Source organism: Enhydra lutris, unplaced genomic scaffold, assembly GCF_002288905.1.
Source record: "Enhydra lutris kenyoni isolate GAN:26980312 unplaced genomic scaffold, ASM228890v2 scaffoldscaffold16, whole genome shotgun sequence".
NCBI classification, from domain to species: Eukaryota; Metazoa; Chordata; class Mammalia; order Carnivora; family Mustelidae; genus Enhydra; species Enhydra lutris.
This window is the reverse complement of record NW_019154100.1, coordinates 30,681,188-30,708,339: the sequence shown is the minus strand read 5'-3', so window position 1 is coordinate 30,708,339 and position 27,152 is coordinate 30,681,188. Positions and strand designations below refer to the sequence as shown.

Genomic DNA, 27,152 nt, shown 5'->3' with positions numbered 1-27,152 from the left:
GGGTCAAGGGGTGGGGATAAGATGACTTTTCAAAATTGGTGGAGTATTTACAGGTTGGGATCAGGGCCCAGGGGCCCATGGGGGTGGGGGGACAGTGCCAGATGGGGAGGGGCAATACCCAGGTTCGCCCTGCATCCTTCTCCCACCTCGGGGAGCCCGGCCTCCAGCCCAGGGCCTGCCCGAAGTGAGAAAAGAAGCTGAACATGCGTGGGCCGGCGCCCGCCTGCAGCCCCAGCCTGTGTACAGAGGAGAGAAGGAGGGGAGGACGGGCTCAGGTGGCCAGGTTGTCAGCCGGGAGTCCGGACATGCGGATCTGGGAGCTGCTCTTGCTCAGGATGGAGAGTTGGGTGCCCCCGTTCACCCCGCTGCTGGCCAGGGACGGGTGCCGGTGCTTGAAGTCCACGGTGAAGTAGCGGTTCACCTTCCAGCTCCGCCACTTACGCTTGATCTCCGCCTGCACCTGCAGGGAGCAACTGGGACGGTCACTTCCAGACAGCCTCTTCTACCTGACTGCTCTGCCAGGGCCCTCCCCAGCACCCACTGCCACCTCCTACAATACCCACAGACTCAGACGAAGGCTTGCAGCCCTTCAGGCCAGCAGTGGGGAAAGGAATGCCTCTGAGGAGCTGACTTGAGCTCCTTCCCTGAGCAAGGAGCTCGAATGGCTTCTTGTTCTCTGCGGGCTTCTGGTCCTGGGCCTTGGCATTCCCCAGGCCGTCGCAGGCTCACAGGATCTTTCGGGGAATCTTAAAAAGCAGTCGCTTGGGGCAGACAGACCAGGGAAGGAGCCCCTCTCTCTCAGACCATTAACAGTGGGCTGCGCATCAGAATTACCTGGAGAGCTTTACAAATCCAGATGCCGCAACCACAGCCCAAAACAAAGACATCAAAATCTCTGGGGTAAGGCATCTGTATGTTGTAAAGTTCCCCAGGGATTCCAATATGCAGTCAGGCTCGAGAACCGCTAACTAAGGTGCTGTCTGAGTGAACACACCCCCCATGTTGCCCTTAGCCTGGTATGTACAGGGCATGGCCAGCTTCAGCCTCTCTACGCCCTCCCCAGTCCAGCACCTCTGTGTGGAGCACAGACTGCATGCCTGCAAGTGAGTGGTCCCAGCACCCAGCCCTCCAGTTCCAGCTCCCACCTTCCCCACCGGTCTCCTGGCCAGCTCCCTGTGCTCCCACCCCCTGCCTCCCCTAGCCGCTGGATGCTTGGCGCTGGCGCCTCTCCTTATCTGACCTTGCTGGAGGCTGTCTTGGCAATCTCCGAACCCAATCTTCGTGTTTCTCAGATGCAAAAAGGGGAAGAGCCTGCTGTGCTGAGCCAAGACCCAAGCACAGGTACAATGACTCCTGGTCATTCCGCACATGCATCCCACCCATTCAGCCCCCATTCCTGTCCCAGCACCTCTGTTCTGGGCTCTGTTCAAAAGCATCACCTTAACAAACAGGAGCAGGAGGCCCTAAGACCATAGCTCTGGAAATGACACAGTACGAGAAGGTGCCAGGCCTCTCCCAGGGTTTCTCGCAAGTTCCAGGGTCCTCACTCTACAGGGGATGGGTTTGGGCAGACAGGCAGGCCTGGTGGGGGCAGTGCTGAACTTTGGGTAGCTCCCCACTTGGCACCCCTACCTGGCACAGCCTCATAAACTATAGGTACCATTTTTTGTGCCTTCCTCTTTCCATTTCTCTTTACTAAGGTGTGTCTTATAAGCAGGGTTGTGCTCAGCAGGGGATGCCTTTACAAGTCCAGATGATGCCTTGCACAGCAGGCAAAGTGAGAGATTCTGGCCTAGGACAGAGCCTTCCAGGAGACTCTAGCACCACTGCCTTCCTCCTCCTCCAGGTGCTGGGAGCCTGGCATGGCCCTGGTCAGGAGCATCAGCTCTGGTGGGCAGCAGGCTATGCCCCGTCTGCTCCCCAGCAATTCCCACCTCCATTGCTAAGAAGCCAGAGGGCCAGAATCTTACCTCCCCATTCAGAAAACAGTAGAGAACAGCTACCACAAAGCCCTATGGAGAGAAAGCAAAAATAACCTGAGAATGCTAGCAAGGGACCTTGGGCACAGCGAGCGTAGGAGGCAGCAGAAATGTGGAATGACCCCAGGAATCAGAAACATACCTGGATGGGGGGCTCTTGCCCAGGAATCTGCGGTAAGATGGGAGAGGTTCTGCTGCACCATGATGGCCATGCTCAGGAGGCCAAGTGGCTACAACCTGGCTTTGGAGCTCACATCCCCTAGGTCAGATCCTTCCCATTCCCAACGGCCAGCTCCAACCCATGTGCTCCAAGAAGCCTTTCATGGATGTCCCCAGGATGTTCTTGGGCTCCCTAACCAGCCTGCAGGACCCTGAGGGTGGCACCCCTCCAGGACAGAATGGACCCATGTCTTTATCCCCACCCCCTCCCCATCCCACACTTCCTTGGCCAGATACTCTTAACAGCACACGAAACACCATGACTAATAGCCTGACACAGAGGAGGCAGTCAACTACCCTGCATATGGCCTTTACATGTACTCTTTGCATTTAGAATTCCTGCGCTAAGACGAGTACCCTGGGCTCTGACTCCAAGGCTGGGGCTGCAGCCACACAGCTCCCAGCCATGCCAGGCTAAGAACCATTAACAGGGAAAATACCTTGAATCAAAACTGGGGGAGGGAGAGTAAGAGTAAGCTTACTCTTACTCTTACTTACAGAGTAAGCTCCTGACCCTCAAGAAGCTGGGGCAAACAGCTGGGTTAGGGCGAGGTGCTTTACCGGGGGACACTCAAGTTTGCCCCTGGAGCACCTTCACGGACCCACTTGTGCAGCCGTCCATTAATTTACTCACTAGGCATCCTCATGCCCACTCGCTCACTCCTTCGCTCACATGTTGACAACCCCATCCACTTATGCTCTCAGGGATGGAGTCATGGTCCCTCTCTCACTATTCTCTGGATCATCTGTATCTCTCTTTGCTCATCCACCTCTTTGGTTCTCTTTGGCCAGGTCCTGTGCTAGGGACACCAGAGTAGGTAAGACTGAGCTCCAGGGCTCCTAAGAGGCGTGGTCTACAGGCTGGAGTCAGGGTGTAGACACAGAGGTCTCTGGAGAGCACCCTGCTCCCCGCCCCCCAGGCTGAAGGGGAGGGATGGAGTACCCAAGGGAGGCCTTGCTCAGAACCTCCAGATGCAACCGCAGGAAGATACCAGCACCTGTTCTCACAGGAGCCCACGGTAGACAGCAGAATGGGCTCTCCCAGCTCTCTTCTTTCTACTGCTATTCCGGACATGGAAACACAAGGCTGAATCTAGGTTACAGAACTTAGAACCACCAGCAGATTAGAGACCGGGGCCCTGGCTCCCCACAAGCCCCCACCTACCCTACCCACCACACCTACCTGGAAGGAGCCCAGCCCCAGCTCAAACACAAGTCTCTCCCTCTTGCTGACATTCTCCGGGGAGAAGGCGAATACCGTGTAGTGGATTCCAAACAGTGGGATGAGCAGCAGGGTGGACCGGGCTAGCCGTCTGTTGGGAGAGAGTGAGAGAGTGCTTGCTCTTAGGGTGGCCAGGTCTTGACATTGGAGCCATGGAAGGCAGAGAGGCTAAGTCCCACCTACCCGCTCTCCCCCAGAGCTGGGGCTCCTGTCCACAGACTCTCTCAGCATTCTCTCCCAGGGCATAAGGGCTGGGGGGAGGGTGGCCAACCCATCAGGGCTTCCAGAACCCCCTGGGATGTTCTGGGTGGACATCCCATTCCTCTAGGCCATGTCAGTGTCCTGTAGAACCACTAAATGTGAGTGTGGGGTTTACAGACACCCCTTGTGAGAGGTACAAAACCCTTGGCAAAAGGGAGATGGGGACCAATGTGGGATTCGGAAGGTTTGTGACATCATGGACGCTCAAGCAAAGCAAACTGTCCCCTGCTCTGGATGGAAGCTCCACGTGATTGAAAGAGCAGCCCCTGGGGGGCCACGGAGGCAGCGGGCTTTTCTGAGCCTGGGGTTGCCACACACATGGGGAGTGATGGGGAAGCGCTGATGAGGGAGGGGGTGGGGGGCACCAGGGGGTGGACCACAGAAGGAGAGACCCAGGAGGGATCCAAGGAAGGACTGACTGCCTCTGGGAATTAACAAGCACCGGCTAAACCGGAGGAATCCACCACCTGGGGACAGTCAAGGGAGAGGAGGCTACCTGCTTGGAACTTGAGGGGGTAGAGAGAGATGGAGCCAAAGGGCCCTCCTTGCATCCTGAGGCTGCTCTTCTGGGATTCCTCTGCTTGCTACTGGTTACTAGGCCCAGCGAGATGGGGCTCTGCTCTGAGGGGCAGGGGCACAGAAGCCACAATATGATGTCCAAAGGGTCCACACTGCATGTGCTTGTGGGTCCTATTCTGTGGGAAGGGGTGTTCCCAGAGGGTCTCCAAGTGGGACCCCAGCTTTGCCCACCGCAGGGTACTGGCTCCCTCTGGATCTCCTGGAAGACCCAGCCCTGCCCTTGTAGGTGTGGTCTGCCCCCTGAGCCATCAGAGTGGGGGCGGTAAATGGGAGGTCTGGCTCCCCTCCCTCTCAGTTCCTGTCCACGGGGGAGGACTTTGGGGGGTGAGGAGGGTAGCCCTTTGATTTGGGGGTATTGCATAAGCCCTGCCCTCTTCCCCATCCTAGCCTTTCTGGGAGAAAATGTTCTGTTGAATGTGGGGGCTCCAGATTTCAGGAGGTGAATCCATGGGGTCTGCGTGAGGCCCTTGGCTTCCCAACTGAGAGAGAAGGAAGGAGAGAGAGAGAAGGAAAGAAAGAGAAGCAGAGAAGGAAACACAGAGGAAGGGGGTTGGAGTACCCTGGGAAAACCTTTAGGTGGACAAAGGCTGAGCCATGGAAGCAAGAAGCACCACCTGGGCAGATGCCCGACCCTTCCACCCCTGGACACAGGCAGCCAGTTCTGCAGGGCCCGGGCTCCCTGGGCCAGAGCTGGCGCCAAAAGAATGGGAGTAGGTCCCACCCTGAGCCCAGGTGTCCTCGAGTGGGCTGTCTTTTCTCAGACTGTGGATCCTTGAGGATGCTCTTGGTGCTTCCTTTATCGGTTAGCTTCCCTGGTCAGCTCGTGCCAGGCTGGGGGCTCACACTCAGAAGGTTCCTGCCCAGGAAGGGACAAACAAACACACAGGCCATGGGAAAGCCTCAGAGTTCTGCAACCTGAATGTGACTTGGGGCTCAGGTCCTGCTCTTCTCTGTGTCCCCCGTGGTAAGGGGCAACGCATGGCTGAAGGATGAAAGCCTGAAAAGAAGTGGCAGGTAGCCTGGAAACTCAGGCATGTGGGCACTTGTGGGCCCCTTTATGACGCTGCCCAAAGGGGGGGGGGGTTACCTCACAAGCAAAGTTTAAGTGAAGGGGCTTGGGAGGAAAGGTGGCACTCAGACGCGCCTGTGGTTTGTGCCCTCTTCCTCCCTCCCTCCCTCCCTGGGCCTGTTTGCAGGGATCCATCCCCGCAGTTTGAAAATTCTTAGAAACCAAAAGGCCAAACCTCTTCAGCTTTCACATGGCAGTGGTTGGATGGTTCCATGTGTGAGAAGCAGGGACCTTCCAGACATGAGCTCAGGCCCTTCCCAGTCCCTGGCCAGGTGGCAAATGGCAGCAAGGGTGACAATGGTGGCCCAGAAGCACCCCTGGAATGGTTTGGGACTTCTGCCAGAGCAGATGGTCACCACTTTGGCAGACAGAGAAGTGGGGTGCAGACGAGGAGGCCATGAGGGCCCAAAGTTCTGGGACCAATATACTTCTGAGCGGACCAGAGGCCTTGGAATGGGGACACATGGTGTGAGCCTAGGGAACCCTCTGAAGACAGTCGCAGAATCACCCTATCTGATTAAGCCACAGAGACTGTGACACAAGCCTCAGCCTCTGTCCTTCTGCCCCCAAGGGGGCATCGATGGACAGAAGATCCCTAAAAAAACACAAGGAAGAATTTCCAATGGTCAGAGCCGCCCAAATTACGGTGGGCTCCCCCATGTCAAGGGATTTCCAAAGGAAGACTGATCTTCAGTTAGAAATGCCCTGGGCCTTTGTGCCGAGGACTCCCTGGGTTCAAATCCTCGCCCTGCCAGGGATGGGACCTTGAGTATTTCCCCTCTCTGTGTTCAGTTCTCTCATCTATAAAATGAGGTTATTACAAGGACCCCACCTCATAGGGTCACTGTGAGGATTAAGCCTCTTAGCACAGGATGTGTGAGCAAGGTTCTTCGGGGGTGAGGGTCCAGTGTATAGGAACTCAGGCTCTAAGACTCTTAGAACTAATTTGGCAGGTGCAAAGACTGAAGCCCAGAAGAGTGGGGGATTCAAGGGAAAACCACGCACCGTGGCAGCAGCAAGGAGGCTGCTCCCAGAGGGACCACAGCTCCGTCCCCACAGCCCCCCGCCCCCCACCCCAATGGCTTGAGGTTGCAGAGAATTCACAAGACACACAGACACCAACATGCAACAGCGGAGAAACCGCTGGGCTGGAGGTACAGGCTCGCTCTCCGCCCTCGGCCAGCTAGCAGGTGCAAAGCTCCAGGCGGCAACGGCAGCGGCAGCATGCGGCCCCCTCCCCTCCGGGACCCCCGGCCGCAGCCACGCCTCGCACACTTACAGAGTTATGGTGGACAGTTCTGACATCTTGCAGGAGTGCTGCTGAGCCCGCTGTGGCTTGCAGTAGCATTTCTGCACGCAGCTGCTGGGTGTGACAAGATCAGCACTTCTGTCAGCTGGGGGCATTGGGCAACGAAGGAACTGAGGGGAACCTAGAGCAACGCGTGGCTCAAGGGAGGGCAGAGGAGCCCAGGTGCAGAGCCAGGGCGGGGGCAGTGACACAGAAGAGAATGAGGAAGCCAGGGGCCAAGATGTGGTCAGCTCTGGACATAGAAAGGCATGCCCAGACGTGGACAGGTGTGTGCACGGAGACATACGCACACAATGAGCACTCACACCGGGTCCGCAGCAGGTGAGGGGAGCTGGAGGGCACGGGTGTTCTGAAGGCGGGGGAGGGCCTGGGTCTCAAGCAGGGCCCCCCACCCCGGAAGCTGTCTGCTGAGTCAGCGCCAGGCCCGGAGCACGGCCTTGCCAGAGGTCTCGCAGCAAGACGGACAGCTGGAAACCCATGCCGTGGACCTCACGCCGCCCAGCCTGGGCCGGCCCAGCCTGGGCCGACCCAGCCCAAATCAAGCCCGTTCTGGGCTTGGGTGTCCACTGGTCTTCTTCCTCTACACCTCTCCCTCTTCTGCCTGGACCTCCTCCTCTCTGAACTCCCAGGCAGCTTGGCATGGGCATACAGGGGCAACAGAAGTGGGATGGGTGGAAGAGATGGCTAATTAACCTAACTCTGCACTATCCAACAGGACAGCCATGACCCATCTGCAGCTATTTGAATTAAAATTAAATCAAACTAGAAATACACCTTCCTCAGTTACCCTAGCCACCTCACAAGGGCTCAACAGCCACACATAGCTAGCGCCTCCCATACTGCACAGCATGGTCCAGGGCATGTCCATTCCTGCTGAGGGTTTCACAGCACAATGCTGGGCTAGGCTTCCTGATCAAAGTTCTGCAGGCAGGGGCTGGAGGGGCATCTTTTGGGCGCTTGCCCACAGCCTGCAGAAACAAGTCATCTTAAAGGAGAGGAGCCCCGGGGGTCAGGCTCGCTCTATATTCTGCTGGGTAGGGCACAGAATTTCCACCTTCTCAGAGAGGTCAGGCTGAATTTCCATCTGTCCCAGCTCTTTACGGTCCCACTGGCACTTAGGTGGGGACAAGCCTTAGACACTTCTTTTCCTTCTCTGATAAACATATAAGACCCAGGTCAAACACTGTGTCACCTCATCAGATAGCAAAAGAGTGGCCTCCTCCACAAACCCTTCTCAGGCGCCACATGGCACAGAGCCCCTAGTACCTGCCGGTGACCGGAGCTGAGGGGCTCGGATGCACATGAGAACAGAGACACACGATGAGACCAGACCTTGGGCATTCACCGATTCATAATTTGTGATTCCAGCTCTTTGAGAGGAAGTCTAAAGGTCCTTGACCTGGGCAGACATGTCATTTTGCTGAGGCAAGAATCGGAGTCACGTACTTAAAAGATGAGGCAAGCCGAGGTTGCTCCAGGACCCTTGCCTCCATCAGGTGCATGGTTCTCATTTAATAACCAGCACCTCTCGGTCCGCACCACATGGCACGGTGGGAACCACCACTGGCTCACCTGACAGACATGGGATGTGAGGGACGGCACAATGCTTAGTGCTGCCCAGACCAGCGGCATCAGCACCGCCTGTAAGCTTCTTAGAGATGCAGAATCTTAGGTACCCGCCCCCCACCACCTCCAGCAATGCTGGCTCAGAATCCGCCTTTTCACAGGACCCAGAGGTGATCCACAGACAGCTCAAAGCCTGAGAAGCACTGTCGTGAGGAAGTTATGTATTTGAGAAGTTTCTTCATGTGTCCTCAGTGAATGTCAAAGGTCTGCTTCGTATACATACAAAGAGATGGATAGACACACAAAGGTATGTTTTTCTCACAACTTAAAAGATCTTAATTGGACATTCAGGAATGGGAGCCCTCCTCATCTCCAGATTTATCTCTGCCTGGCCCAGATTGGAAGGCTGGCTACTTTCTCCTACAGCCAGTAGCCTGGTTGGTGCCCAGGCGCCTGAGAGCCCAAACCTCAGATGTGGCCCCCTACGTGCCCGTCTTAAGCCCTCACCCCAAATTCTAAAGCTTCAGCTGCTCTCCTCTGAGACTTCTCCTCCTTGAACTCCCAAAGGGTTATCCCTGCCCTTCCTGGGCCCTGGCCACAGTAAATACAGACTCCTCTGATTTCTTCTCCTCTGATTTCTAACACTAAAGGCCACTTAGTGGCAAGTTAGCTGAGAGCTCAGACCCCTGGTCAAGATGTGGGTCTCTGCTGGGAGGGGCAGAATAAAGTGGGGGGGGCCTGATGCCTGGGAGGGCTCTCGGGAGAAGAAGAACCTAGGGATAAAACTAAGTGTCTTTCTTCCCAAACACCACTTCTCCCAAAACCTCCCTGGCTCTGCACAAAAGGACATACGGAAAAGCATATGAAAGGGTGGCAGAAAAGCCAGAGACTGGTGTGAGAAAGGAAGAGATATCGCAACCTCTCAGGAGTTACTACAGTTGGTGAAAAAGGGGAAAGGAATCAAGAGGAAGACGTAACCCCAGACTGGCTGGTGAGCTCAGTTTTGATTTGGACCTGAAGGGAGATAAGAGACAGGCCAGGGTGCTGGGTGGGAATGGACCAGAAGGCTGAAGAGCCCCATAGCAGGTACAGGGTCCACGGCTCCTTCTGGAAACCAGGGAGCCCTGGCCTATAACTCAGGGAGGCAGCACATGGATTTTCGAGGCCTGTTTTTGTCACAGGCTAACCTCCATGGAAGCTCTGGTGCCTTTGTGTGCGGCATGCCCTGGGCGAGGCGGCCCCAGGGAACACCCCACAGAAGGCTGGAGCCCCCCCACCCCGCCCACCCCGGAGGGCAGCACCGTGTCTACTCCACCCTGCTCCTGGCCAGCAGTGTGGTGCTGGGTCACTGGGCAGGCCCATGGAACATCTCAGCCTGAGCCAAACACTCCCCATAGGGTCCCTCGTGGCCCTGAGATGCCATATCCCCCTGGAACCCTGGCCCAGCACCTGGGGAAGCACTGCACACCACTCCGGCACTCCAGCCAGAAGCTCAGCTCAGCAGATCTTGGAGCTCCCCTGCCGGCTCCTACCTCCTCCCCTACCACTGAGGACAAGCTCAGGCTCTGTGCCCCCTCCCCAGCCTTGGGGGCAGGGCTCCTGAGCTCAAGGCTTTGTCTAGACAGTGACTTGCTGGGTGGTCTCAGGCCTCAGTTTCTTCATCTGCAAAATAGGAGTAACCATTCCCCGCTGCTGATCCTTAACAGGAATTATGAGGACGGGGTGCTCCCCGATAGGGTAGGGGTGCTTTGGAAGTGGAAAATGGACCTCCATGTGAACTGGGAGCCTGAGGCTGTGGGCTGAGCTCCTGGGCTGACAGCTTCCTGGCTGCATTTCTGCCATGACAGAACCTGTCTTTAGAGTCAATGCCGTCCTTCGGACACTGGGTATGACACAGCCCTGCTGACTAGCGACATCACTAGCGACAACCTCCTTCCTTTACCCCAAGAGGCCATGCAGACTGGCTCTGTGAGGTCCCCAGGGGAAGTACGTATGGGGTTTCCCTCCCCCACCTCAGACCTGAGAAGCAGCTTCCAACACCCGCTGGGAGCAGACCTGGGGAGCCCACTGGGAGGACAGTCAGCTCCTGGAGGCGGTCTCAGCACAACTGGTGCCTGTGCGGGGACCTTACCCTTCCCTTTCTGAGCCAGCTGGTGCCTCACAGAGCTCAGGGCAGGAAAGGGCAGACTAACCCTGACCCCAGCCTCAGGTTGAGCCCTAGCCCCAACCCCAGACCGAAGGGAACCAGAGCACATGCCAAGCCTGACCCAGGCCCACACTCCATGCCTGGCCACTGCCCAAGGCCTGAGGCCAGCCCCTCATTCCATCAGAAGCCTCAGGTGTGAATGTGGGTGGCTGAGTGTCGCCGCCCCCTGCGGGCCTCGAAGCCCCCAATAAAAGCTGTGTCTCAAACCCTTATCATCTGAGCAGCTGGAACCAACCTACAGGAAAGGGAGTGAATGCTGGTCTGAGGGCACAGGCAGGGGGTCCTCTCAGGCTTTCTTGGGGACTCTCAGGCTTAAATTTGTTCTGGAAACAGAGGAAAAAACCAGAAAGCTGTTGTGGGCAGATCGGAAGGGGCTTCTCAGCCCCATACATACCTCTAGTGGACCAAGGGGACTCGGGCACAGCCCTGAAATCTCCTCTCCCACCAGGTCCTGGCCCTTCCCCTCCTTCCACCACCCCCGTAGTCTCCCCTCCCCAACAGCAGACACCTCCCGGGCCCAAAGCACTCCAGGTGGGGATGTTCTCTACAAGGCTGGATCCCACTGGGGCCTCTTCTTCCAGGAAGCCTTGTTTATCCCTTATTTAGGGACCATCTCTCGTCTGTAACTTCCTGGAGGATAGGAAAGACAGTGCAGTCAAGCTTAGAGCCAAGGGCCCCTGCTGTCCCAGAGCCATGGCTCCACTCGTTCCTACTGGATTCATTTCACTTCACTGACAACTAGTTCCCTAAGCTGTAAAATGCGGATTATCCTGATCAGTTGGCAACTCAGCCCATCAGATTCACTGGGTGTCTGTGAGCACAAATTGTACATGGTCAGAGTGGCAAGTGTTGCTAGGAGCTCTGCAGTCCCAGCAGCGCCGTCACTTTGATTGTCCCTCCCTGGGTCTCCCTGACCCTGCAAATGCTCAGAAATGTTGCTAAATTTCATAGGATCAAACTGATCCCTTATCCCGCGTCAGCCCTCCCTGCTGGCTTGCAGACCACATCTGAGTTTTCCATCTCTGGGGCTGGAGACAAGTACAGGTTTTCTCTAAGAAGAGGATGTATGCAGATAGCAAGATGATTTTTTTTTTTTTCCAGAACGGAAGCAAACCAACCAGCTGGTTCTTTCAACATGGGCACTTAAATGTAGAAACCACTTTGAGAAATGGTCATCTACACATCAGGAAGGCCCAAAGACTACAGCTCCCAGTCTGTGGTAACTTGAAAGCACCCCCTCCAGCCCCACCCTTCTCTCCACCAGACCCTGGGGCTTCCTACTGCCTGGGACAAGATGTCTGAGCTGAAGTGTGGGGTTGGGGTCCGTGGAGTGTCCTTATTTAGGCTGTAGCTGGGTCCCTGTGTGCCTCCCTGCACAGGCAGGGTGAGGGGAAGTGGGGAGAGCCTCCCAGAGAAGAGATCCCAGGAACCGAAGAAGAGAAAACACTTCCTACAAGGAAGCAAAGAGTAGGGGGAATGAAATCTACAGCTCAAAGGAGAGAAAAGGGCCCCTTCACTACTGCTAGCCCCCTATGTCTGAAATAACCATGTGGGTGCAGACACGAGGGCATGAGTGCCGACGGCAGAGGGGAGGGGAGGGAAGCAGGAGGGCCCTGTTTTGTGGGTTCTGGAGACTAAGACAGGGATGACCCCTCAAGGGTACTTAGTTGCAGGGAGCCAGCCCCATAGATGACCCCCCCGTACAAGCCCTCAGAAACTTTATGATTTCTATATAATTTTTGACGACATAACACATACACATAAGCAAAAACATGAAAAAATGTTTGGGTTGGCAAAAACATGAAAAAAAAAAGAAGACAGTAAATGCATAGCAAAAAAAAAAAAAAAAGAGGGTCTTTTCTAATGTAACGTAATCATCCTTAATGCAGGGAAAAAAAGGTTGACCAACCCAGGCCCTGGGCAGAGCCCCCACCCCCACAAGAAGGACTTCCACAAGCAAAGTGCCCAAGTTAAACCTACAGACCAAGGGCAAGCTCCAGCTCCCCGGGGAAGCCCCAAGGAGCGGAAGGATCTGGGGCTGGTCTCTGAGTAGTTCCTGCCTCCCCTTCTATGCAGTACAATGGTCAGCTGTGGAGAACCCGCTGCTGGGTCTCTCTGTGCTGTCCCACTTGTCCACTGGTAGCCATCAGGGTTCTGAGCCTGGGGTTGGGGTGGCTGAGGAAGGCAGGACCAATCCCCCACCGATGCCATGAGAAGACCTCGGCTCCTTCTAACCTGCCCTCTTCTTAAAAAACCGAGGAGGCAACACATTTTCTACCTTGCCTATGGACAGACCACTAGACTGCCCTCCAATATTCTGTGCCCATCTGGCCCTTCCAGCCAACCACAGGGGATCGACCTTCCTCATCAGCATCAGAAATGTCTCCAAACCCCATACACCCACCAGCTGGTCATTCTTGGGATCATCAGGCAAGACGGGTGAAATAGAAGGTGCTTAGACTCAGAACAGGCGGAAAGCTGGGGGAAGGCTGACAGAAAAAGTGGGACAAGCTGTTAGTGACTCCAAAAATACTTGTAGAAAGCAAGTCAAATGGCCATGGAAGTGGAGAAAACCCATGCTCAATGGTAAGGGTTGCCCCCAAACCCCCTAGATCTCAAACATATCAGTGTACGTCTGCTCAGGGAGGAGGAGGAGGAGCTGCAGGAGGAAGACCAGACCCAGAGATAAAGCTGCCCTGAAAGAAGGTAGAGAAGAGAAAGGACTCCCCCCTTCCAATACCCAGACCAGCAAAAATGTCCACCTGGCTTGCTAGTCAGGCCTGAGCAACTTGCACACACTGGGCTGGTGGTGGGGACATCAGGCAACGATGCACCCAGTGGCATTCATGAACTTCCCACAGACCCAAGATCCCCAAAGGAAATCCAACTGCTAAACAACGAAGGCCCTAATTACCCTAAGGAATCTGGTGTTTTCCACCTTGATTTTCCTAGTGTGACACAGGATCTGACCATCTCATCCTCTCTTTCTTCCCTCCCACCACGCAGATTAGCAGCTGGGTTGGCTGAAGGATAGGCAGGCAACTACATTTTAATGGCACTTTAATCAGAAAGAAATCTTTCAAATACCCTGTCAGCGAAACCTAGGCCTTCTCCTGTGACTCAAGTGCAGGGCCCACACAGCTGTTGGAAGTGACAATGGCATTCACATGAAGGTACTTACAAGTAGATGCTGGACTCATTGCCTCCCATGTCCGGAGACTGAAGTTTCTGCACAAGGATAACGATGATGCCAATGAAGAGAACAAAGTTAACCTGAAGAGCGAAGAAAAATAGAACTGATTCCGGGCCAAGGCTTTCCACAGCCCTGCCTCTGCATGGCCTGTTACAGCCCCAACCCTCCCCAATCCAGTCAAAATCCCATCTCGATTTATAATTCAAGATGGTGGCAGGAGAACACGTGTTTACCTCACCACTTACTAGTGCTAAAATGACAGAAAAGAGAAAAGAACAAGAATTTCACAGGAATCATGAGGAATAGGAAAGATTATCCAGAGTGAGCCAGAAAAGCAGGCAATTTCTGGTAGAGAAAGAGCAAACAGGATCGGGGTGATGGAAAACAACGCCCAACAGATAGAGAAGAGGCTCCCGCAGAGGTGGGAACTGTACTCTGGAGAAACTCCAAGTTCAAAGAATGGAACATGGGGAACCAGAATGGACGGCCATAAGCATTATTAATTAAAGGGATGCCCGGGAATAGCAATAATAGCCTTTACCTTCAGAGAAAGATCAGGGACAAAAATCTCTCTAAACAGAGAAAAAGCGGTGCGGGGGGCGGGGCGGCGGACGGGGAGCAAATAAATGGAAACAAGTCGCAAGGAAAGGATCACATGGCAACAGCCTCTGAAAGTGGCCAAAGCAGCTACAGCCGGAGGAAAAAAAATGTAGAGCTTGACACTAAAAAATGTAGAGCTTGACACACTATCTTAGCACTAACTTGACACTAAAAATAATAAATACTGAAGATAAAATAATTAAGCATTCAAATCAAAAGCTAAGGGGAAAGTGCCACACATTTAACTTCTACAAGAAGGAAATTAAGAAAGATAAAAATTCATTATAAAAAGTTGGGAAAAAGTAGACTTGATCAATAAAAACTTTATTTGGGGGTCTGGCTTTGTTGGCTTGTTTCTACATTCTCCACGAAGGTAGTTCTCCCAGTCTTCTCCCCCACTCCAAGCCCGGGGCCCCAACAGTCCCGGGAATTCAGCACAGAACCTGCTGCTTCCTGCAGAGGTTAGTCAGTCCAGAAGGAGAAAATGCAAGTAAACAAATTTAGGGATGAGAAGGAGAACAAGACAACAGATGTATAGAATATTTTGAATCATAAGAGAAAATCAAACAAAATGGGAAAGTAGAAAATAACAAAATCAAATCAAGGAGGTGTAGAAAATCTGAGTAGAGAAATGACCTCAGGAGAAATTTAAAAAAGTAATCAAAGACATAAGCATTAAAAGGCTTCGGGGCCAGTTGACTTTACAGACCAGTTTCATAACACCTTTAGGGAAGATGTCATTTACAGACTATGTCATTGTTTAAAAGCAAATAAAAAGACAACCTCACAAGTTGCTTATTAGGCTAACAAAACTCCACTACAAATCCCAGACAATGGGGTACCTCAGTGGCTTAGTAGTCAAGCATCTGACTTCGGCTCAGGTCATGATCTCAGGGTCCCAGGATTGAGCCCCGCATCAGGCTCCCTGCTCAGCGGGAAGCCTGCTTCTCCCTATCCTACTCTCCCTGCTGTGTTCCGTCTCTCACTGTGTCTCCTTCTATCAAATACATAAAATCTTTAAAAAACATTGGGAGGGAGACAAACCATAAGTGACTCTTAATCCCACAAAACAAACTGAGGGTTGATGGGGGGAGGGGGGTTGGGTGAGGGGGAGTGGAGTTATGGACATTGGGGAGGGTATGTGCTATGGTAAGTGCTGTGAAGTGTGTAAACCTGGCAATTCACAGACCTGTACCCCTGGGGATAAAAATATATATTTATAAAAAATAAAATTAAATAAAAAAAAAACAAAAAAACAAATCCCAGACAACAAAGAAAGCATACAGATACACATGCACACACACACACAAACACACAGACCCAGAGAACTTACAAAGAGTAATTCAAAAACTATAAATAAGATACTAACAAATAGAATTTATCACTGCATTAGAAGAACAAACAGATCATGGCCTAAAGGTTTTATACCAGAAATGCAAAAAAACTCAAAAAACAAAACCAAAAAAAGTCAAAATCTACTAATATTTCTTACATTAACAGATTAAAACAATAAGCTACCCTTATCCCCCGTAAGATAGTGAATAGTTCAATGATCAAAACATCAACAAAGACATGAGAAATGAGCAATCTTGGATTCTGCTCATTTGATATCTATGAAAAAAAATTTTTTAAGATTTATTTACTTATTTATTTGAGAGAGAGAGAGAGAGATCACAAGTAGGCAGAGAGGCAGGCGCTCAATCCCAGGACCCTGGGATCATGACCTGAACCGAAGGCAGAAGCTTAACACACTGAGCCACCCAGGCACCCCATCTATGAAAATGTTAAACATACATACTCTTTGTCCCAGAAATTCCACTCCTAGAGATTTATTCCAAAGACATATTCACACACTCAGATATGCACGAATATATCCATTGTGGCATTGTTCATAAGAAGAAAAACTGGAATACTGTAAAAGTCCATCACTAAGGGAAGAGACCACTTTAAAAAATGTTTCCAAGGGGGTATAGCTCAGTGGTAGAGCATTTGACTGCAAAAAATGTTTCCAAAACACATTTGATTTCCTGATTTTTTAAAAATACACACTAAAATAAGCCAGAAATAAAAACTTTCCTAATTCAATGAAGAATAACTGCTCAAAACTATATAGCAAACACCATCCTCGTCCAGACCAAGGAATAGGGGTGCCTGCATGGCTCAGTCGGTTAAGCATCTGCCTTTAGCTCAGGTCATGATCTCGGGGTCCTGGGATCGAGCTCTGCATCAGGCTCCTTGCTCGGCAGGAGGCCTGCTTTCCCTCTCTCACTCACCCTGCTTGTGTTCCTGCTCTCTCTCTGTCAAATAAATAAATAAAATCTTTAAAAAAAAAAAAAAAAGAAAGAAAAGTAACCAAGAAAAGAAAAAATACACAAAACGAACTGCTTCCTTACGCACCAGCTGTAACCCACTAGAACATACGATGACAGAACGAGTCCCAGACACAATACAGACCCAAACTGGAAAACACTCTAAGATTTTATTTATTTATTTGACAGAGAGAGATCACAAGCAGGCAGAGAGGCAGGCAGAGAGAGAGAGAGGGAAGCAGGTTCCCTGCTGAGCAGAGAGCCCGATGCGGGACTCGATCCCAGGACCCTGGGATCATGACCTGAGCTGAAGGCAGAGGCTTTAACCCACTGAGCCACCCAGGCGCCCCTGGAAAACACTCCAGAGCTAAATTGAACAAGACAATAGGAAAAGCTGTACAAAATGACTCCATGGGAAAGACTGAATCAATGGAGAAGGATCAGGCCATGTTCTTGGAGAGGAAGACTCCATATTTTAAGAAAATCACTTCTCCAAATTAATTTATAGATTTAATGCAATTTCTCTAAATATCTCCATCACACTCTTTTTGCAGCTTGACAAGGATATTTGACAGTTCACCTGAAAGAGTGAACGTGTAAGAAAATTTTGAAGGAAAAAAAGAATGAAGAAGAGGATATTATAACATATTTGATTTAGACATCAAAACCTGCTACCAGGTTATAATAACTACCACAAGGAGGCATTCACTGCAGAAACAGCCAAATAGATTAGTAACATAGCACTGAATACCAGTAGAAAATACTGAATATTCATGATAAAAGGACATTTCAACATAATTGAAAAACGGTGGTCTATTTAATAAAAAGATGAGAGGGTAGAATATCTATCCACTGGGAGAAAAAAAAACTAAAGATGATTAGATATCATTTCAGATCAAAGAAATAAAAATTCAGCTAGATTCGGGACAAATATATAAAAATCCAACCCATAAAAATGTTATAAAACAACTAAGAATACTTCTATGTCTTAGGATGGGAAAAGGCTCCCATAAAAAGATACAAGTTTCCGGGCACCTGGGTGGCTCAGTGGGTTGAGCCACTGCCTTCGGCTCAGGTCATGATCTCAGGGTCCTGGGATCGAGTCCCGCATCAGGCTCTCTGCTCAGCCAAGAGCCTGCTTCCCTCTCTCTCTCTCTCTCTCTCTCTCTCTGTCTGCCTCTCTGCCTACTTGTTATCTCTGTCAAATAAATAAATAAAATATTAAAAAAAAAAGATACAAGTTTCAAAACTTATGAAGACAAAACTTGACAGTTTGTATAAAATTATGCAGACTTGGAAATATACTTACAACATACTTAACAAATAAGCGTTACTATCTTTGAAACAATTAGGAAGACAACTGAGCAAAGCAACCAAAAGAGAAATGAGCAAGAGAAATAAATAGGTAATGATCAGAATAAAAGCAAATTGTCAATAAATGTCTGGGGAAAAGTACCTCACTGCACTAGCAATATGGAGAAATTCACATTAAAACAATGAGCTACCAATATTCCCCAGGAGCCTGTGCAAAAATTTAAATGATTGATATTGTAAGCACTGACAAAGATAAGAGGTACTCTTTCCCACCCAACAATTCCATTTCTAGAGATGTAGTCTAAAGAAATACTCATGTTCAAAATTATGCACAGAATTGCTCCTAGTAGCACTTTTTCATCATGAGGAAAAAAATGAGAAAATAGAAATGTCCAATACTAGGGGACTAGCTACATAACTAGTGTCTCCATGTTGCCAAATATAATGTAGCCGGGAAAAAGGAGAAGGCTGGCTTATGCAGTGGTCTCTGTATTTGTCCCCTTCTCCTGCCTTCTGTCCAGGCCCCTGTCTCTTTCCCCATCCTTGCCCAAGGATACTCACCATTATGGAGCCAACCACAGGGCCTTTGATCACCCACCACAGAGCTGTGTTGTCATTCATATCCCAGCAGCTGAAAGACAGACAGAAAGATGAGAGATTAAGCTCAGTGCTGGGATGCCTACAAGCCAATGCTGACAGCCCCACTGTGGCCCTTTTCCCTTGCAGCTGTCTGAGGACGGGCTGGCTGGGAAAGGAGTTTTCAGCCATGCTGCAGACCGGAGCCCAGCTCTGGTTCTTCTAGTGTCCTGGTCCTTCCCTCTTAGAATCACCAGTGGGCTCCTGGGCAAGGGCCATGTTCCCCCTTCAGGATTGTGAAGGTGCGACCTCACCCTCAACAGCCTTCCTCCCCTCCCTGAAAGGAAAACAGGACACTCAGAGCTGGGCCCAGCCATGGAGAGGGCCTCTGAAACCTTGCACATTCTCACTAGGATCCGGCTGAGATGTGGCTGAGTAGGTCCACCCGTGGTGTGATCAGGGTACAGTCGGGGGCAGGGGATTGGGGTGCAGTCAGGGGCTATTAACGTGAAGTCAGGGGAGCCACTGAGGCCCATCTGTAAGAACCTTCTCGGGGCTCTGGGCCCTGGCTCTTGGGCACGTACTCACCCTGTGTCATCGAAGTAGAGCCTCAGCATAGCCCACACAGACACACACACAGTTGGTGTCCCTGGGAGAACAAGAAAAGAAGCCTGGTGACAACAAGAAAACCAACAGGCCCTGGGGTCCCCTCAGATTTGGGCTCCCAGGGGGTTTCTGACCCATGGGGCAGGTCTCTCTTTCAGACCTGGGGTCTTGAGGACCCTAACTGTTCCTCACACCTCTGCCTCTGCAGGTCCATGTATCCCTCAGACCTTTGTCTATCTCCCTTCTCAGAAGGACTCCTGTGCATACCATGTCTTTCAGACAGTGGGCTTTCAATGGGCAGGAAGAACAAGAAAGGGTCCAAGAACCAGAGATGCCATCAGCTGCAGACAGGGCAGCGCCTCCCTTCCCTGACCTAACATTCCCTGACAGCAGGACCAAGGACATACCTGGCCATGAGGCCTGAGCCATGTGGCCCGAGCACTGGCCACAGTCAGTGACCTACCCCAGCCTATGATGGTGTACCAGTAGAAGTATCTCCTCTCAGGAAAGAAGGTCTCCACTAGCAGGGTGAAGAGGTACAGACCCTCGATGAACAGCCAAAAGTAGTTCGACACGACACAGTAGTGGAAGAAAACCATTATAGCCTTGCATTCCACCTGCAAAGAGGGTGGGGAAGGTGAGGGAGGCATGAAGCCCCCACTGCTGGCTCCCACCCAGCCCTGAAAACCCAGCCCAGCAGGAGCACGGAGAATCCTGGGGGGTCCTTCTGCTCAGGCATGCTTGGGCTCAAGCATCCCACAGATCTCCAAGACTCAAGGTTCCTGGATTTGAAGAGTTAAAAATGGCAGCATCCTATGATTGTGAGTTGAAGCTGTCCACAGAGGCAACTCTAGGCGTGTCAGAAAAGGATGAGGGGAGGGCGAGCAGGGGGCCCGCTCCTCTCCCCAGGTTCATTCTCCCCCAACTTTCCTGCTCCTTCTCCAGCCCCTCTGCTTTTCCAACCCTGCATCCTCATCAGTAGGGGAGTACAGAGGACCCTACAGGAGGCTTCTTAGTCAAATGAAGTTTTTAGACTTCAATGGGGAGACTCCTGGTCCCCAGAAATTTCGGACAAGAGGGGCCCACCCTGACCCCTCCAAGTGTGCTCTCTTGGGTCAAGCCCCAGTGCCCTGGGCTGTTCTTTCCATCTTATTCCACCAAAACCTATATCCTCTGCTTACCTCCAAAGGTATGAGAACTGGGGAGATGGTCTGAAGAGATCCCAACCAAGCAGCCTCTCGGCTCTGTCACCAGTTAGTGAAATGACCAGAGACCAGGCAAACCCTCTCTCCTTGGGCCACCAAGACTCAGTGTTTCCACCCGACCCTCCACATCAGCTCTGCCATGTATGCCAAGTACACTATGTGTCAAGTACACACAGACTGAGGGACAGGAAATGACATCGAGCTGGGGTCTCGCTGGTTGCTAGCAACTCATGATCCTTCCTGGATTTTTGCGTTCCCTGGGGACAGTCAATGTCCCAGCAGGAAAGCACCTGGATGGCAGAGGGGGTGGGGGGGGGCGTTCACAGGGAAGGGAGCCCTGGAAGGGCTTTCCTGCCAGGGTTCCACACACTCACGGTGGAGATGAAGCAGTGGTTGCTGTCCTGCTCTGCGTAGAGGATCCAGTCTTTGATGAAGACAGAGATGGCCCTCAGCATGAACGACACGAACAGGTTCATGTGGATGAAATTGCGGGTGCAGTGCAGCTTCCTACACCAGCAGGCCGGGGGGGAAGAAGAGGCCTTGAGGTGAGGAGCCCCATGGCACCTCCTCCTCCACTCCAAGCTCTGCTCTGGGCCAGCTCCACGGCTCTGACTCGGGGGCTCCCCACCTTTCCACATCTCTACATCCTCCCTCATAGCCAGGCCATTGTTGCCTCGCTCCATGACTCTGAGACACCAGACTTTCCCCTCCTGTGGCCTCTGTCCCTTGGACCAGGAAGATAAAAGTGAGGCATGGGGGTCTCCTGCTCAGGTTCCCCTTGCTGCGTGGCCCTGGACATATCAGTTGCCCTCTCTCGGATGGAGTTTCCCACCTGTTAGTGTAGGGGTGGGGGAAACACCTTCTAAGGGCCCTCCAGGGCTGACATCCAGGGGAGAGGGTAGGGGTGGGGGGGACAGAGCCAGGGCTCTGAGCTATGGTGCTGCTACTCTGAATACTGTTGGTGTGTGGGTGGTGGGGGTGTGGGGTCTTACCGGAAACGACAAAGGATGACCATGGCAGTGGTGAGGGTGACGAGGGATGTGCTGTAACCAACTGTGTACAGGGCCTTGACCGACAAGTAGTAATAATCCTGGAGCAAAGCACAAAACATCCAGGGCTCCGCACGGAAGCTGCCCCAGCCCTCAGCTCCCTCAGGCCAGGGCCTGTCTACCCTGGGGGCCCACCACCCAGCTCCACCTTCCTTTCTTCACCTCTAGCTGATCTCATCTCCTCCTCTCCCCCCCACCCCAGGGCCTTGACTACCCTGTCCTCCACCCTCTCCCCAACAAGCTTCCTCCTCCCCTCTGCAGGGTCTCCACTCTGTCAATACTCAGTAAATGCTTGCTGAGTGCAGGGGCACTGACCCACCAGAACAGGCATCAACCTTAGCCTGGAGAAGTGTCCAGGAGGCCCCCTGTTGGGCCCAGCTTCAACCCTTCCGTTGCTGGGCCACAGGAAGGATGAGCGGCCTGGAAGAGTAGCCAGGGAGGTAGGGGACATGTGGTGGGGGCTGGGAGGACTCAGGAAGAAAAGCAGATGCTTCTTGGCCCAGAATGAATGAACAAAGGCCTTGCCCTCTGTGTGTCTGGCTTGGGTATGCAGCAGGTGCTCCCATGCTGCCTAGGGAGAGACCTGTAGGCCCAACAGGAGCCAAGGTCTTTGGTGGGAACACCTGGTCACCAGCTCCGCAGCCCGACCCCTGCCACCTCCACAAAGGGACAGCCACTCACCTGGTCCCCGGGCTCGTACTCATCATAGTCATCAAACCCACACGCATCTACGTAATGAGGGAAGGGCTCTGACCATCCATCCTCTGTGCAGTTCCGGCTCACCACCCTCATGTCTGCAGCAGAAGAAACACTCAGAGAGGCATGGGAATGATTAAGAAGACCCTGCAATTCTTACTTGAAAATTACTTCTTAAGTGGGAATTTCTAGAACCCGCATATGCACATCTGGGAAGCACGGTGGTTGAAGGTTCATGAAATTTTCCACTGTCTGAGGGAACACAGTGCTTGCTAGTGACCTCTAGCTCAGCCTGAACATGAAGGACACTGGGGAGGACAAGGCACAGCTGATCTCTTAACAAGGGCCAAGAGGACCGAGCCTCCCTCTCTTCTGGACCTGGGAAGTGCCCCTGGCCCCTTCCCCAGGCCATGGGACAGCACTCATCAAACGTCAGCGAACAGAAAAGAATGACATGAGATCACCATTGCAGACTCCAGCAGCCACCACTCTCTAACCCAGGAATTCTGGTCCAGGAATCAGCTCAAGTGACCTTGGGGCAGGAGTGCCCCTCAGACATTGGGAGCTCTGTGCCTTACAGCAGCTCCAGAGCTCCCGCACCAAGCCATGTATGGCTTGCTTGATTAACAAGGACCAGACTTCCATTAACCTAGCGCCAGATCTTATTAAGATATGTATTCAGGTTTAAAAAAAAAAAAAAACTTTTGTCTTCCCAGGTTTAGAGGTCTGTTTCCTCTCACTAATGTACTTTAATTTCCTTTTGATAGACTTTAAAGGCCATTTTGTAGGACACCAAGGGGGAAAGAGTCATTTACAGTCTGCAGGGTGGAATTTAGATTGGTTTTTGCCCCGCCTGGGGCCTTTTAGCCTTTAATGATGGCTCATCTCATCTTCCCCTCTCCGGATTGTCTGCAAGGGTGAACCACAGATGTTCCGTGGAGGGGAGAAGGTCAGCAGCCCCCTATTCCTCCAGCCTTGGACTCTGGCCCCGACCAACACTGGTTCCCAGACTGGCTTCCTGGGAGTTTACCTGGTATATTTCGACACGTGGCAATGGTTCTTTTTTCATAGGATTCAGGGGCCAGAAACTTGTGTACAAGACACTTCTACAGAAGAGGGGCTCCAGCACCCATGTTGCTGGACAGTTCCCCCTGCTGGGGCCAAGGCCACCTCTGGGGAGGTCAGGAAGGAGGCAAGGGCAGAGGCCAAGACAGGAAACCCCTCTGCTTTTCCAACCCTGCATCCTCGCCAGTAGAGTTGGAAGAAATGAGGCCAATTCTTTTTTGCCAAGAGAGTCAAAAACACACTTGCTGGGACTCTGGGAAGCAGAGGGTGAGTGACCCTGCCACAGAAGACAGCTCTGCCCAGAGTGGGGAGACAACTGGTCTCCATCGCTTCTCGAATTCGAAGTCCTATGACATAGGACAAGGAGGATGCCTGGCAGGCCCAGGGAGAGGAGTTGCTTCCGTCCCCCATTTTGATGCCAAATTCCTCCTTCTTCCAGCAAATCCATGTCAAGCTGTTACTAGCGACCTCCTTCCAAGTCCTCTGAAAGTCTTCATGCCCCAGGGGAGTCATGGCCTTGGCCATGGGCCTCCTCTCCTCTGTGCTTTGCCCACAGCAAGGTGGTGGGAAGAGGAAAGGGAAGCTGCTTTGAAAAAGCAATTATTTAAAAGTGTCCCAGAGGTAGAAGCCATTTCCTTTCTTTTATTTTTCTCCTTTCTCCATGTCTTTTTATAAGATAGTGTGGGCACAGAACTGTATAAATCTTTTTGTTCAGAACTATTCCACGAATTTGTCACGCTATTGTTCTGATGGAAATCTCTAGAAGACAGAGTACTCTCAGATTGTCAAAACCTTACAGTGACTGCACCCACTTCACTAGACTTTTACCCCAGCAATTTCATAGGAGCACAGGATTTTAGGGCACTGGTTCTCAAAATGGGCACCCTACCCAGACAGGCCCCTCAGCAGCACTGGGAAGACAGGCTGGAAATGCACATTCTCAGTGCCTCCCCGCCCCAGGCCAGCTAAATCAGAGACTCTAGGGGCAGGGAATCAGAGTTTTAATAAGCCCCCTAGGTGACTGAAGTCACAGTAGAAGTTGGAGAACCACCGTTGCCCCTGAGGGAGTTCCAAACTTTCAGGGGCCCTTGAATCTAAGGTGTCTGTATTTGGAGTCCATAGTGTGGCTTTGAGAGATCTGTGCTCCCAGAAATCATACACACAATGCTCTGTCTGGGCCCATGAGTGCAAGTTTCCGTGGAGAAAATCCACACCTTCTACAGGGAAGGAAAAGGACCCAATAAAGATCCCACAGCCACAGAAGTCCCCACCTGTCCTGGACCTGGGACCCTCAAGCTCCCGTGCCAGCACATGCCCTCCCTCCAGCCAGGCCATGGTGGGCCCCAGTTGATGCCCTCACCTGAGAGATCCAAGGAGTTACTGTCAGGGAAATCGAACTCTCCTGCAAAGCACAGAAGTGGGCATGAGTCAGCACACGCGGCCCTCAGTGTGCCAGAGCTGTGCGTGGTACACTCTCTACCCTGGAAGGTCAAGGCTGTCCCAGGTCTGAAGGACAGAGGTGGGGTCTCCGCCAAAAGGCTGCAGCGCACACAGCAGCCGCACCCCTCTCCGACACAGCGTGCCCTCCAGCATCGATCCCATTTGCTTTGTACTGCAGTGATGCTAAGGATGGCCCATGACTCAGTTCTCCCCACTGGGCCACAGGAAGTGGAAGCGGAATAGAGTCAGGGAGGTGGGAGGGCCTCTGGACTAGGAGAGGAATGCAAAAGGATGACTGGGTCTTTTCCAGAAAAAAGCAGGAACAGCAACATGGGTCCTGGGCTTGGGTTTCTTCTTGGGTCCACAAGCCTCCATCTCAGCCCCAAACCTGTCTCATCCGAGGGGGCCCAGGACTTCATCCACAGACATTTTTTCTCCTCTCTCCTGACTCTTTATTCCACCTCCATCCTTTTCTCATGACAAAGCCCCTGAAAGCAATGAACCCTCATTTCCATTCCACTTCTGAAACCCTATTTCCAACACATAGCTGACCTTCCACCCCCTACCCCTAGGAAGCCTCTCCTGACCTTTCATTATCCTGCCTACATGCTGCACAGCTAGGTATCTCCTGTTCTCAAGCTTGCCTTCCATTCCTACATCAAGGCCACCAAGGATGTCTGCATCTACATGGGCTCACACACACATTCAGGGCTGTACCATGCCCATTTTCTATCCCCTCCACGAGTGTGTCTCATCCTTCCAAATCTGTGCTGAGTGCCCCAAGACCAAGGGCTGTGTCTTCCATGTGCCTGTGTCCCCCACCTCCTTGGATGGCTAAGGGCAGGGGGTGGGGGTGGGGGGAATCTGGTCCCTGAGGAGCCTCTCATTCCACCCCCACCCATTCCCAGCAGTCAGAACTGGGCTCCCACTGGATGGACAGATGGGCAGATGATCAGCAGTCTCTCCTCTCCAAGGTTCCTCTTACCAAAGGTTTCTAGCTTCCACACTGAAACAGAGAAAGAGAGAGAACCCATAGGTGAACCAGGGAGCTAACGCTGGGTCTGCTCTCACAGGGTCCTGCTGATTTCCTCTCTCCCCCACTCCCCATGCCCAAGCTCTGCTGGGGACCCAGGGGCATGAGGACTGTAGCCTGTGGGTGGGCCAGACACAGGAGACTTCTATCTCTCCCTTCAGAATGGGACCCAGCGAAGGAGAGATGAGCCAAGGCATTTGAGAGAAGGAGAGATCCGCTCCCCCATATCTTCAGTAGCCTAGGAAGCAACAACTACTATAGTGAGCAGATTCAGCCCTGGGAGCCATGAACTAGAATAAGAAATGCCATTTTCAACTTTCTAAGCAAGTCTCACTAATCCAGGTTTGTGAACAGAGACGCTAAAGGGCCCTGCTTTAATGAGCCATTAAGAATCAGGTGTAAATAACACATTCACGGTGCAATTGTCAGAGGGAGGGACACAGTGTGAAGGGAAGTTTTCCTTGGCATCTTAGTTCACCACTGATTCATTCTGCCTTTTTGTTGTTGTTGAAAAGCAGCCGTCTCGCCATGGTACCTGACCCAAAGTAGACGTTCAAGAGACCTCAGGTAAATGATGAATGAGAGGAGTACATGAACAAAGGAAGTGAGGAAGGCAGTTTCCACAGGAATGCAGCAGCGATGTGGCTGAGTCACCGGCTGCCACCGCACCAATGTCCCCTGTGCACACTCTACCCTGCACTCCTGCACTGCTTTGCCTCTAATTCCAAATTCGCTTCCTGTCTGGCTCTGGGGCACACCCAGTCCTCCAGCTGTCAGGATGGGAGAGCCCGGGTCGTCCTCCTTCTGGGCTGGGGGGTCTGGAGGCGGGAGGTGTGGCTGAACACCCCAGAAGGGGAAGTAACAGGGAGGGGGAGCTAAACCCTGCCTCCCTTGGTCTTCGGATGGGGCCCCACACCCCAGCATACGGCCACTCTCCTCTCTGCCACCTCCCACAAGCACCTGCCCCTCCAGGCAGGGTCACAGTTGCTGGCGTTCTGGAAGTGAAATAGAATGTGCCTCTGCCTCTGATAGACGGGTCAGATGTTGGAGGTAGGCAGGACTCCATAATGGAGTGGAGCTCAGAGGTTCTCCAGTTCTAGAAGGACCCTGTCCTAAGCCTTAGGCAGACAGCCTCAGGGGGCTGAGGGCCAGGTGGCAAGGTCATGTGCATGAGCACACAAGTGACTCAGATGCCTCTAACCCCCTCAAGAGGCCCTGCCCTCCATCCTCCCCTAAACAAGGCCCCATCCCTGGGCTCAGCAGTCAGTGGGCATGTTCTCAGGACATCACCTGCCTAGAGCCCAGCCCTGCCTAACTTGGTGTCCTGCTTCCCTCCACAGCCACAGGAGTCGGGTGGAGGACCAGGGCAGGGCTCTAGGCCCTTCCCAGGGCTTGGGAAGCCTGGCTAGGAGCAACCTTTCTCAGGAGTCTACAAGGTGCCAGCTGAAAGGTGGAACTGGCCTAGAGAGCCCAGTGGACTCACACCCAAAGAAGAGATCTGCATGAATCCATCTTAGACCCCTCCCCTTGGAGATGCGGTCAGTAAAGCCTTGTGCCTTTGTGAGGAGCACCACCCCCCTCTCTTGTGCCTTCATCCCTACATCCTGAGTCACACAGCTCAGCCACTGCCCAACTCTAGGACTCTCAAATGGGTCT

The 27,152-nt window shown here is 52.5% G+C and overlaps 1 protein-coding gene across 3 annotated transcripts in view; it reads right to left on the bottom strand.

The window, feature by feature from the left end:
- Positions 1-271: 271 nt before the first annotated feature.
- LOC111147323 (ADCYAP receptor type I) overlaps positions 272-27,152 on the bottom strand; it is a 43,387-nt gene continuing 16,506 nt past the window's right edge. The window contains exons 4-16 of one of the 3 annotated variants that reach the window (XM_022503312.1): positions 25,449-25,469; positions 24,384-24,425; positions 21,944-22,056; positions 21,206-21,303; positions 20,588-20,720; positions 19,472-19,625; positions 18,991-19,051; positions 18,388-18,457; positions 13,592-13,683; positions 6,609-6,692; positions 3,382-3,511; positions 1,971-2,012; positions 272-460 (exon numbers count right to left, since the gene is read on the bottom strand). In XM_022503312.1, the coding sequence (XP_022359020.1) occupies positions 272-460; positions 1,971-2,012; positions 3,382-3,511; positions 6,609-6,692; positions 13,592-13,683; positions 18,388-18,457; positions 18,991-19,051; positions 19,472-19,625; positions 20,588-20,720; positions 21,206-21,303; positions 21,944-22,056; positions 24,384-24,425; positions 25,449-25,469 (1,229 nt within the window). The remainder of the gene's footprint in view (positions 461-1,970; positions 2,013-3,381; positions 3,512-6,608; positions 6,693-13,591; positions 13,684-18,387; positions 18,458-18,990; positions 19,052-19,471; positions 19,626-20,587; positions 20,721-21,205; positions 21,304-21,943; positions 22,057-24,383; positions 24,426-25,448; positions 25,470-27,152) is intronic. The other 2 variants (XM_022503313.1, XM_022503314.1) reach the window with 2 other exon arrangements.